This window comes from Paramisgurnus dabryanus, chromosome 5 (assembly GCF_030506205.2).
Source record: "Paramisgurnus dabryanus chromosome 5, PD_genome_1.1, whole genome shotgun sequence".
NCBI classification, from domain to species: Eukaryota; Metazoa; Chordata; class Actinopteri; order Cypriniformes; family Cobitidae; genus Paramisgurnus; species Paramisgurnus dabryanus.
Genome location: NC_133341.1, coordinates 40345000 through 40358718, shown reverse-complemented (window position 1 = coordinate 40358718; position 13719 = coordinate 40345000). Strand labels below are relative to the sequence as shown.

At 36.6% G+C, this 13719-nt stretch overlaps 1 protein-coding gene across 2 annotated transcripts in view; it reads right to left on the bottom strand.

Moving 5' to 3' along the window:
- The window catches only part of drd2b (dopamine receptor D2b), a 77548-nt gene that overhangs the window by 17031 nt on the left and 46798 nt on the right, over positions 1–13719 (bottom strand). For both annotated transcript variants that reach the window (XM_065284135.1, XM_065284136.2), the window contains exon 3: positions 1053–1162. In XM_065284135.1, coding sequence (XP_065140207.1) covers positions 1053–1162 — 110 coding nt within the window. The remainder of the gene's footprint in view (positions 1–1052; positions 1163–13719) is intronic.

Sequence of the window (13719 nt, the reverse complement as noted above, 5' to 3'; positions counted from 1 at the left end):
ATTCCCCCGTACAAGGACGTCGGTCTCCTCGGCTGTGAACCGCTCCTGGCGTGCGCCTGGTAAATCCGTCATAATAATAGCAACCCGCCATGGAACTTGCGCCCTTGCGTTTAAAGGGAATGTTGGCTAGCGTTCTGATTGGTTTATTTGACGTTACGCCCAAACCACACCTATGAATAATGAACCTACTTCAGGCTAACCCCTTTTTGATTTGCGCCCGGCGCAAGAGTTATTTCTCACGCCGGGAAAATAGCAACAGCGCCCAAGATCCGCCCACAAACTCACTTGCGCGTTGCGCTTCGCACTTGCGTTTCAGATCGGTAAAATAGAGCCCTCAATGTTGATTCTCTTGTAAATGTGACACCACAATGATGAAGCCCCACCCACAGCCACTGATTGACAGTCCTGCATTACCATAGTTTCTGCCCTCTGCTAATTGTATGCTGTCCGCAATATCTCAATAGTGATGTCTCAGATTAACAGAAATCAGATTGATTTAAACTGAAAGCACTTACTCTCTGTCATTTGGTATGGAGTGAGGAGCAGTAGCTCATTTGCATTTAAAGGTAAAGACACGAAAACAGTGCATTTTTGCTACCACCCAAATAGGGGCATTTGGAAATGCTATAATAAATTATCTGTGGGGTATTTTGAACCGAAACTTTACAACACACAATCTGTGACGTATATTACATCTTGTAAAAAATGCGCGTTATAGGTACCCTTTAAGTGTCCAGTACTCCACCGTTATAAATAGCCAGTAGACTTTGTTCCACTCATGATTTGTTTTTTGCTAGTCTACTCCAGATGGTCAAATGCAGATAGATATAGTAAAGCTATACATAAAATGAAGAGAACTAAACTCTAATAATTCTATCAATATTTTAACAATTGATTTAATTGACTGGCTTACACAACATCTAGTTGACACAGATATAATATGCATACATATAACCCCCACCCACTCGCTGGATGATATCGGATTGATTTATGGCATTCCAGTCATTTCAGGGAATCATTATTCTATGTTCCCTGGACTGGTAAGAACTCACCTGTCAATACTGATGGCACACAGATTAAGAATGCTGGCTGTGCACATCATGACATCCAAAGTGACAAAGATGTCACAATGGATTTTGCTAAAGCGCCACTCACCCACCACCTGCAAAACAGACAGAAAGAATTTTCAAATACCAACAATTAAATATTGTGGACCATAAAACCGATACTTTGAAATGTAAAGTTTGGCAGATATAAATAAATCTTTATTAATAATTCAGACTGCACTGAAAACAGAAATAAACACTGTTTCTTTAAAATGACATTTCATCTAGTGTTCATTTTGGTGATGTTCAATTTACAGTTATGTATTTGGCAGACACTACTATTTAAAGCAACTTAAAATGCACAGTGCATTACAATGTATTACATGGGGATCCCTGGGAATCAAGACCTTTGTGCAACTAAAGCAATGCTCTACACTAGTTGAGCATCAGAAACAAGATATTGGAGAGGGAGATTGGCAGCATTTTAGGGTGACTATAATACAAAAATATAAAATAAAGCAATGAAAATAAGTATTTGGCGCATCAGCATTTTTATCAGTAAGGGGATTTCTAAGTGGGCTATTGACACAAAATTTCCACCAGATGTAGCCATCAAGCCAAATATTGAATTCATACAAAGAAATCAAACATTTAAGTATACAAGTTGAGTCATAATAAATAAAGTGAAATGACAAAGGGAATAAGTATTAAACGCATGAAGAGAACAAGGTGCAAAATGGCATAGAAAGCCAGGAGATCACCTGAAATCTGTCAGTATTCATACTGTAGAGAAACCCTGCCCCCTATCAGTAAAAATTGATATTAGCTGCTTTAGTCCTAATTGATGGCCTACAAAGACAAAGAACTCTCTTAATGATCTTCGTAATCTTATAATTGAAAAGCATTTCCAGAATGCTGAATGTTCATGTGAGCACTGTGGGGGCCATTATCCCGAAATGGAAAGAGCATCACTTCACCATAAACCGGTAACGATTAGGTGCTCCACGTAAGATCCCTGTCCAAGGTGTCTAAAGAATAATCAGGAGAGTTCTCCAAGAGCCAAGAACCACTCGGGAAGAACTTCAGGAAGACCTTGCATCAGCAGGTACTATTGTTTCAAAGAAAATTATAAGCAATGCACTGAACCGCCATGGCATCCATGCACGCTCACCACGCAAGACTCCATTGCTGAACAAAACGCATGTTGAGGCTCGGTTAAAGTTTGCGAAAGACCATTTGGAGAAGCCTGTGATTATTGGGAGACTATAGTATGGTCAGATGAAAGCAAAATTGGACTTTTTGGCAATCATTCTACACACCATGTTAGGAGAAGAAATGCCACTGCCCACCACCCCAATAATACCACACCAACAGTTAAGTTTGGTGGTGGTATTATCATGGTTTGGGGCTGCTTTTCAGCAAGGGGTACTAGCAGACTTCATATTATTGAAGGCAGGATAAATGGAGAAATGTACAGGGACATTCTGGATAAAAATCTGCTGCCATCTACCAGAAAAGCAGGAAATGAAAAGAGGGTGGACATTTCAGCAAGACAATGATCCCAACACAAGGCCAAAGAAACAATGAAGTGGTTTCAAAGAAAGAAAATCAAGTTGTTGGAGAAAATCTATGGAAAGAACTGAAGATCAAAGTCCGTAAAAGAGGTCCAAGGAACCTTCAAGATTTAACTCTTTCACCACCAGCGTTTTAAAAAAAAGTTGCCAGCCAGCGCCAGTGTTTTTCATGATTTTCACCGAAGTTTAATGCCTTCCAGAAAATGTTCTTCTTTAAATATATAAACATACAATATAACAAATGAAAGAACAGACCCTCTGCTTTCAAACAAAAAAACGTTTCATCCTACCTTGAGTGGTTCTTTTGTAATCAGCTTTTGAATATGGGTAGGTTTCTGCAAAAACACCACATTTTGAGCAAAAAGCAGAGATAATTCCATTTTTGTGACGGACTTTTCATAGAGATCCCATTCAGAGCGATCTTTAAAACAGGCACGGACATGCAGCCGCTTGCCATAGGGCAATACTTCCGGGTTTAAAAAGTTGCGGAATACTGGTGGATAATAGCGGTATTGCGGAAAGACAGAAAATCTCGTCATTGGGGGGAAGCGTTTTCTCTTAATTGACGAGATATCTCGTCAATGGCGTTGAAAGAGTTAAAGACCATTTGTGTGGAGAAATGGGCCAGAATCACTCCTGAGCAATGCAGACGACTGGTCTCTCCATACAAGAGGCATCTAAAAGCTGTAATCACCAACAAAGGCTTTTCTACAAAGTATTAAATAAAGAGTAAGTTCAATACTTATTCCCTGTGTCATTTCACTTTATTTATTATGACTCAACTTGTATACTTAAATGTTCAGATTTATTTGTATGAATTCTATAGTTGGCTTGATGGCTACATCTGGTGGAAATTGTGTCAATAGCCCACTTAGAAATCCCCTTGCTGATAAAAATGCTGATGTGTCAAATACTTATTTTCCCCGCTGTATGTTTCGCATAAGAGATACACTTTTTTATAAGAATTCTTGCAATTTAAAATAATCTTTTGTGTGGTGGGCAATGAGCCAGACTGATTTAGCAAAATTGTATTATTAAAGCAGGGTGTTATTTTCTGGGGTCTGTTCTTTATATTCCTGCCTCTGATTAATTATTTTTTATCCCCGGTGGGGACAAAATGTACCCCCCCCCCATGAGTAATGGTCATCAAACGACCGATATAAACGGCCTAAAATAAAAATAATTTAATATACAAGTAAAAACACTGCCACGCAATAGTGCAAACAGTTAAATCAGGAATTAAGTGCTGTATTACTGACAGTGCTTCCGCTCCTGTGACAATAGGTGACAGCGCGTTATGTCATTATCCTTTTTTAATCCATGCACGGATTTTCCAAAAGTCGCTAAGCTCGTTCAGAGCGAAAACAGCTAACAAAATAAATAAAAGGATTCCAAGCAGCATATGATTCGTATTTTACAGGACCGTCACAAAACAAATCCAAGAAATATTACAATTGAGAATGAGACAGCAAAAACTAACGTTACCGTTGTTAATTAAGGGGTAAATGACACAGGAAAGCATAAAAAAATGTCAAAAATCTGTCATCAATAAGTAGGCATATATTGCCTATTTATTGTTAATTTATGAGCATGTTGTGAATTGCTTTTTTAATTAAATATTATGATTATAAACAAGTGTTTTTGCATGTGTAGTGCAAAGCATATGGAAGGCATTCTGGCATGTCCAGGTTCTGTCATTGTTTCTGTAGGCCAGCTAGTCAGTAAGAGCTGTGTTTGTCTGTAAAACATAAAACGCCTTTATGTGTGTTGTATGAAAAAATATCCTGTTTATACAGAATAGCTCTCATTTGAAGCCCCTATACCATTCTGTATAGAAAGATGTTAACACCCCACAGAGCCATAGCAACACTGCTGAGAAGATATTAATGGACACAAATCAGTGCTGCGATAAAGACGCACCATTTCTATGAAATATTCAAGCCTATACAAAGCAAGATATTACACGATCATTCACAGAAATGCATCAGTGCTAACTGCATATGCGATGTATATGATACAGTATATTTTCTCTATCATAAGCCCATCTTGATATGAAATGAATGCAGTTTAACTCTACATTACCGCAGATGTGATTTAAATCCATTAGAATATGCCTCTCCCTGTATTCGTACTACATTATATAAAATGGATATAAATGAACCTTCACAGTACATATTTTTAAATTATGTAAGAAAAACAGAGACTTTGAAAGATTCAGAATTCATTCTGTTGGTTTATCAGCTTCAGGTTTATTAATTAATTTTTTTAATTTATGCTTAAATGGACATCACCTTTCCACTTGAGTGCACTTAGTGAATCTCTTAAGCACTTGGTATGAATAAATAAAGTGGTGCTTCATTTACAAGGAGAACTGTATTTGAAGTGTCGTATGCTAAGTATGATACACTGCAGCCTATAAATATTAATGTCTCCATCAGGCTTACAATGAGGTTGTTTTTGTTAACATTAGTTAATGCAGTGTAAATTAGTTGATATACAATGAACAATACTTCAACAGAATTTATTAGTCTTAGTTCATGTTAATTTCTAATACTAATCCATTTTAATAATCAAATGTTGTAAATGTTAATGTTGGACAGGGTTTAGCACCGGTAGGTTCGGATGTCTGTTAATTGAATAAATGAACAGAGGAGACAGGTGATCTGTTTCATCAGTGTATCAAGGGCAGCAGAGGTATTAAACTATTAAAAGAGCACGCTCTATCTCACGCTCCCACTCCAAATCAGGGACAGACCGATATGCATTTTTCAGTATAGATGCTGATACCGATTTTTGTTTCATCAGTCTTAGCCGATGACCGATACAGGCTGCCAATTTTCTTGAGCCGATATTTGGAGCCGATACTGCTTTTGCTCACTCAACTTACATCATAAAAATGACACGATGATGCCAAATATTACAAGTTTTAATTTAAACATTTATTGAACTTATAAAAAATATATTTAACAAATAGTAAAAACAGGTGAGGGTGCTATGGAACCATGAACTGCACTCTCCACAATGACGAGGAACTATCAGCAAAGGATATTGATTTCTAGCACTTTACTACTACAAATATATATAGAGCTGAGGAAAAAAACCTGCTTTGTCCAGCTATGATCAGCTGTTAGGCCGAGCTTTCGATGTTGTCATGGAAAGGTTGTTTTTTTAGTCACATGACCTGCAATCGCTTGCGGCTTCCAGCACTCTGTTTATAAATAATGGCGAAAAAATCGGCGAACACAGCAGCCACGTATTGGCCGATGGCGATACACATAAAACTCGCAAAAATCGGCACGATATATCGGCCGGTTGACATATCGTTCTATCACTTCTCGAAACAGCAATCCAGCCTTAAGAAAATCTAGCATACCCAGAAATAATACAAATGAAAGTTACTATAGATGGTTGCAGTAACAGCACCGGTTTTGTGGCACTCACGTAACTTCCGGTAAACTTTCACAAAGTATTAATAACAATAAATTCCTTTCAAAGTATTTTTTTCTGATAATAAGCTAAATAAATAACAAGTAGATTATTGATATTTTTGGTCTAAAAACTAGACTTATTTTCTTGGGTCGTTTTGCTCATCAAGAAAAAGCATCTTAATTTAAGAAATTTTTAGATATTTTTACTGAAAACGAGACAAAAATACTAAGAATTCTTTTCTTGAAAAGAATTTTTTGCAGTGTAGGCATGTGAGAGGGCGGTGTGTCATCGTGCACCAAACAACTCAGAATAAAATACAAAGACTTAACATTATAATGGGTTCCAGTGATAAGAGAGTGCTTTACATATAGTTTTTTTATTTTTAAATCGCATACTATTGACGAAAGCGTGCATGGGTTCAGGATTAAAGTACATTGTGAATGAGGGAGGGAGTAGAGAGGGGGAACAATCACACTGGGGCACGGTTTGGTTTGGATAATGTGAGTGTACCCTAGATCGGCTGCCAAATCTCCCTTCACATAGCAATGATACATGATCACCGTCTCCCCTCGCCTTTAGGAAAACAAGACATTTGTTATTTTCGACGAGGTATTTGTTCCAGAGTTCAGTTTGGTCACTAGCCAGACCATTAAACACACAGAGACTGGAAGTTAATGTCTTTCCAGATGCATGATTGCGTCAACAAGCTTGTGTCTGACAAAATGATGGTTTTAATGAGTCCATCTCAGCAGGGGCGGACTGGCCATCTGGCCCACCGGGCAGTTTCCCGGTGGGCCGACGTACTTTTTGGGCCGATACATCTCATACTATCTGTGTCTGAGCAGCCCAGTTAGCGTCTTTTTTTCTAGACAGACCGGCCCACTCACATTTAAGCAGCAGCATATTGGTTATTTTATTTTTTTTGAATGACATTAAGCTGGCCCAATCACCGCTTTGGACTCTGTGCAAGCGAGCGTGCATCGTCGGTCAGTTCACGTGTCAAAATAGAGAGAGAAAGAGAGAGACAGGCGCAGAAAAACTGCGCAACAAAAAGAAGCAAGCTCTTCAGGCCAGCCCTGCATCTTAGAGGAGCCTTTAATACAGTTAGCATTAGTAAATGCAAAAGTCTTATGGGCTGTATGACTCAGTCACTAGTTGTTGTTTTTTACTAATGTGAATATTGGTGATTTTTTTATGCTTATGCTTTAAATGACAGTATCAATAATGTCTACTGTAGCCATTTCCATGCTAAGGGAAAATAGTCCACCATTGTTTAAAAAGTGGCTATGTACAGTGAATCACAAATGTTATTCTAGAAATGGAAATGTGTTTTTGTTATATTAAATAAATCTCATTAGAAATTGTTTTCGTATTGAATTTGGTACCGAGGGAACAAGCAAGGAAGACTGAGTGAGCCAAAAGGAACAGGCAGATTTTCCAAAACAACTCTAATAATAAGCAAGCGATTCAGCGAGGCGAGAGACTTCGGAGTGTCTGTGTGTGCTTTTATTCTCTCAGGAGACATTTAAGAATCATTTTCAACCTCTTATCTCAAATTTGATCTACCTGTCATTTCTATCAACAAGGAAATCTAGTGAACTGTCAGTCCAGAATCCCCAAATCTGACTTTATTTTTAGTCTTCCTGTCTCCACAAAAAATAATACTATAGACTTTTGGCTCTAAACACCATTGTCATTCATGCAACGTTTGATGTGCATGTGTTATTTTAGCACCTGATTCACAAAAGATTATGCAAATCGATTAAAGGTGCTAGCACGGCCAAAAACTGTGCACAAGCAAATCTGAACGGTGCAGTTCCCCAATTTACTTGATGCTTCTTAACGGTTGGTTGTAGAGGATTTAGCAGACTGCTGCAGTTTTATATAGGTTTAGTCTACCTATAGTACTGTACATACATCACTTAACACTGTAATTCAGCCTTTTAAAATGCTGAGAGTTTGTTTGTACATCGCACTTGATCGACATTTGATGAATTACTAAAGAAACGGTTGTCAGAAGCAAATGCGAATGTGTCTGTTAAAACAAATTTAACATTTTGGGCATTGTTAGGCACTTTTTACAGGTTGCAGAGAGAGCAAAGAAAAAGTTCCTTAACTTAAAAAAGTTGCATTAAAGCATCTACTAAATGGTTAAGTATAAAAGTTACAGTTATTGCTTGACCAATAATCTAAGCGCGTTTTCATACTTGACGTGTTTGTTTTGATTAAAACGAACTATGGTGCGGTTCTTTTGAGTAAATGTGAATGCTGCCACCTAAACTTTGGTGCGCACTAAACAACCAAACCGAGACAGCTGAAAGGTTTCAAAATTAATTCCGGTGTGGTTTGACTGATATGTGGACGCACATTGACCAGAGAAAGAGCAAAAACAGCATGTGATATCACATTGATTTTACAGCGGGATGAGCGGTGTATCCATAAACAAAATGAGCAGAGGGCTAACGAGCGGAGAGGTAAAGAGCCTCATTAACATTTGGTCCATCGAGCATACAGTATGCTTGAAAAACACACAAAATGCTTAAGTTTAAAAAATGTTTGGTGATAGAAAAATATCTTCAGCTGTTGATAAACTTCTTAATGTTTTGTTATCTTTAGACTAGCTGATAAAATGTGAACGCTAAGCGAACCATGATTAAATACGTTTTTTGGTCCGGACCAAAAGAACCAAACGAACTGAATTAAAAGTATGAACACATCTTGTTTACATCTGGTATTAACTCATTCCCCACCAGCATTTTTTGTGATTTTCACAAGTTTCACAAAATGCCTTCCAGGAAAATTTTCTTCTAAAAATATATAGACATACAAATATATCAAATAAAAAGATTAGACCCTCTGCTTTCAAACAAACAATAAACAAACAAACAAAGCGGGAAAAAACATTTCATCCAATCAATTTTTTTTTCTCTGCTTATAAACTCTTAAATATGGTAATTTTTCTTTAAAAAAATTTTTTTTAGCAAAAAGCCTTTTGTGTGAAGGATGAATATGCATTTTTGTGCATTTTTTGTGATTTTGTTAGAGATCACATTCAAAAAAAATTATCAAAACATATACAGGGTTTAAAATTAGTATATAGACGGACGGTTTCAGAAGTAACAACATAAACAAGCCGCTGTCGTGGTCAACACGTAACTTCCGGTAAACTCAGCAAAGAATAAATAACAACAAATTCTTTAAACGTAGTTTATTTATATAACAAGTAAAAAAAACAACACATAGATTACCTAGGAAACCAAAACATTTGTTATTTTCGACGAGGCATTTGTTCAAGAGATGAGTTTAGCAACTAGTCAGACCATTAAAAAAAACGAAACCAGAAGTAAAGTTAGTAACCAGACGTCTATCGCGTCAGCGCATGTGCGTCCGATGAATCCGTCTATAGCGTTTTGGCTTCAGTTTTTCGTAAATTGGGTAACTGCCATCTAGTTGGTTAACGCGGTATTGCAGATTAACATAAAAATGAATCACTTTTTATTATTGCATATGTTTTCTCTTTATTGACGAGATAACTCGTCAATGGCAGGGAAAGAGTTAAGGTGCATTTTGGTCAAGTGGACAGTGCTAAATATAAGTGTAATCGGGTGTGAAATGTTTTGAGCTCATCCACTTTTAATCACATTAAACAAGCAAAAAACAAGCAAAAAAATCTGCCAATGGGGTAAGCAAAAAATCTTGAACATTTTTCTTAAACACTAAATTCAAGAAAAAATCAAGAAAAAATTGTTTACCCCATTGGCAGATTTTTTTGCTTGTTTTATGTACAAAATTACTTAAATTTGATATTTTTTGTTTAAAATGTTATTTTTTTTCTTGAAAATCATTTTTTGCAGTGCGGGGCTATTGCACATTTTTCTGTCAAGCTACCAATATGTATCTCCGCCTTGCACGTTGGGCTATCTTAGGGAGGAACTTTTTTATGTTTTGCTTTCTCTCAGATTTAGTTTTTATATTGTATGTAATTCGGGCATTAGGTATTAAAATCGCGTTTGAATGCGTGCACGTGTTTACTTTCACTTTCCATTCGTGATCGCTCAAACTGTACAGGGAGCAGGAGTACTGATTTGTCATTGATGCTCTGACCCCGTTGCGAACAATTTTCCTTTTCCATTACTATTCTTACGTAACAAGTAAAATGTCCCGCAGCAAGCTTAAATGTGAATTAGGGAATTGCGACATGTTTGTCAAAAATCTGAACAGAGAGCATATAAGTACAAGCTCAGGGTAAATCAAATATCATTGCTATGACAAAAATATATCCCCAACATTAGAAGTATAGATTGAGTATTTCGGTACTGGAAAACTACGTTCAGAAGTTTGCAAACAGAGTATTATTTCTGACAATGCGCACACAAAATTCAGTTCTCTCTCGTGTCTTTACCGGACACATAAACACAAAGCAATCTCGGCATGTATTCTTGTAAAAACAATTATGAATGTCTTGAAGTGAAAATAATCAATTGAGAAAGAAATCTGATTTGTGACATTTGTGACAGACCCTACTGTATGTGGTTCCTTCAAAAACTCGTTCTTAAAGCGACAGTAGCCCCTATTTTTCAAATCGGAAAAATTATCCTATCTGCGACTGGAAAAACATTATATGATCCCAATTGTAAGTCTTGTGATCCACTGAATCACAATTAAATGGTGATTAGATCCAGTGTGGAGATGGGCAAGAACAGTTGGGTTGCATGGAAATCTAGGATTTATCAATATTCTACATTAAAAATATTTGTTATTCGGGCTACTTATTTTCATTTTGGGCTACCAAAAATTGAAGAGTGTAAGGGTTTTGTCTTGTGTTCTGTTTGTTTTGTTATAAGGTCTTTTATTTTGACATCATGTTCTGTTTCCAGTCTTCTATTTTGAAAGAGTACCTGCCCGAATGGCTACCAAGGATTTAGAAATTTTGTGAGCCCTGGACTGCACTTCTTTATTAGTTCAAAGGTAAGACCTTTTTTAAAAGCACTACCAGTGGATTATGGGTGGTTAGTGACTGATAAACTAGTGTAAGTGTTTTGTGAATTTGCCTTTTTCACTATATCCTGTATTTAGTTAAAGGTAGGCGTTTTTCTTTTCATTGCACTGAATATTCTTATATATGTCGCTTATTATGAATATCACATTTACTTAAACACTTTTTACCTTATTCAACATTTTTTATTTATTTGTGATGGTTGTCATCTTCCGAGAGAAGCAAATGATTTTGTGTTACATTTGGGAGGGGTCATTGATTTTACATTATCTTACTGCCTCAGCTGTGAATGTTTTTAAATAACCAAAGGGGTTTCAATGTGCACTTTGTGTAATATCATCATTCTACTTTCAATTTTTACTAAATCACACCCTGTCAAAAACTGTTGGCATAAGTCAGCATTCATTTGCTCTGCGTTCTGTCACTTTTGTCAGTAAATCTTTGGTTGTGTTCAAAACAAATCCCATTAACTATAAATCATCAGCTTTTCCTTTTCATTGCTTTTTATCACATCTTTGAAAGAATGTCTACTCCAGCACATTTTTTGTGTAGCCATTAATTATTTAAAGGTAAAACAAGGACAGGACAACTGTTCTTTTATACAGCAAGAATTTTCATCTTCATGGATGGCTATAGCGAATACAGCGTATATGAAACTCAGTCAGGAGCAATTGAAGACCTCTTTCTCTCATGAAACAGCCATAAATTTACTACATTTGATAGCTTAAATATTTCTTTATCAGACTATTTGCATTTGGTATAAATAGAAAAGGCCACGCACAAAAAGTTTAGTGTACCCAGATCAAGTGGTCAGCTGCTTAGTACTAGTTTTGTTATTATAAAATAATGCCTTCTCAAAGAAGCGCTTTCTTAAAAAGGTAAAATTATCAACAGTACGTCTAGAAACAATGGCAATGTTATTACATAGCGTACAAAAGCAACTTGCAAGATAAATTATTTCTGTTGGGCAATAAATCAAGTTATTTAAATGGCTGTTTAATTAAATTGGCTTTCTTGTGACAACATAGTCAGTGACCATAAAAAGGGAACGTCACAGTCTTCTCTGTGTATGATAATCTATCTTTAGTCTTTTCATATGTAAATTCAGCTTCATTCCCTGTCCAAGAGTTAAAATCTAATGAATATTTCTGAAGCAGCGTCATGAAATACGTAAGACACGTCATAAAATCTAAAATGCATCCAATAATTGAATTATTCACCGTAAGCAAGCAATTCTGTAAATGACATGTTTTCAAAGAGGTTAAAAGAGTAACTGATGGTTAATGGTGCCCATTCGCAAAATTTCGAACCACCAGATGAAAAAAATGCCAAAAGACAAGGGCTGTGTCCGGAATAGCTCACTATACCCTTAAATAGTGCACATCCAACCTCACAATGCACCACAATAATGAAGGTACAACCAATGTACACAGCTAGCCGCTAGTCATCCACCGGGGTTCGTGCCGAAAAAATACTCGCATCTCGGCAGAAGATGCGCCTGCATTGCAACGCTTACAGTGTCTCATATGACCTTGTTATTTGTACATGCTGTGGCAATACAAATCACAAGATATAAATAGGAAAAAGTTGGCATTATTTTGTCACTTAATAGGAGCAGTATGCTAGCTGGAGCCATTTATTTCCAGTCTTTGTGCTAAGCTAGGCTAGCGGTGGGTGCGTCAGACAGAGTTACGGCATGCACAGAGATGAAAGGGTATGTATGGACTTGTCTAACTCTGGGGGATACGATGAATGAGCTAAAGTCACAAAAAGCCGGTGTTTTCCTTTAACCATAACAAGTTTTTCCATGTACTGTCACTTCAATAACATACAATATGCTATTGGAAATGATGTGGTCATGGATAACAATTTTATTTGTTTAGATCAGTGTTTCTCAAACTGGGGGCGCGAGATGGTGCCGGGGGGGGCAGTTTTATGACATTTTATAAATTACATTAATTTATCATGAATTCTGTGTAATTAAACCTAAAAAAAAAAATAAGGCTACTAACCAAAAGCACTACTTTGTATAAATTAATATGTTTTGTTTAATTAAAATGTTACGTTTTAGAACAAATTTGTCATAAATATAATTTTGGGGGGCGCAAAGAAGCGCACCATACATTTTTTTAGTTATTTTTATCAATTAATAATTTTGATCATATTTTCAGCAGGTCGAATTGTATGACGGGATTGTTTTCATTAATATATAAAACTTAAATTGCTTGGTTATTTTCAACCCAGTGTTGGGTCGAAAATGGACAAACCTAGTTTGTTAAATTAAAGTTGCCATGAAACTGAAGGATCGATTGCCTAATTTTCCTGGTGACGTGTATCCGGGTGAACTGGGTTCTGAAATGAAATAAGGCAGGGCTGGATTTGAATTTGTCCATCGAGATCTGATTGGACCGTTTGGGCCATGTCGCTAATTGCTAATTGCAGCGATCTTCTCCGGGACCCCGCCCACCTGCCATCCCATATGACCGGAATTAAAGAGAGATCGTTTGGAGCAGAGGAGTAGATTTGCGTGTTTGTTTAAAGATTATAAGGGCACATGAATTTTAAAAAAATAATGAAGATCACAGATAAGTCATTTGTAAAAAAATACAACAATATTACAAAACAAATTCAATTTTTTTTCATGGTGACTTTAACCTAAAAAAAACATTTACTG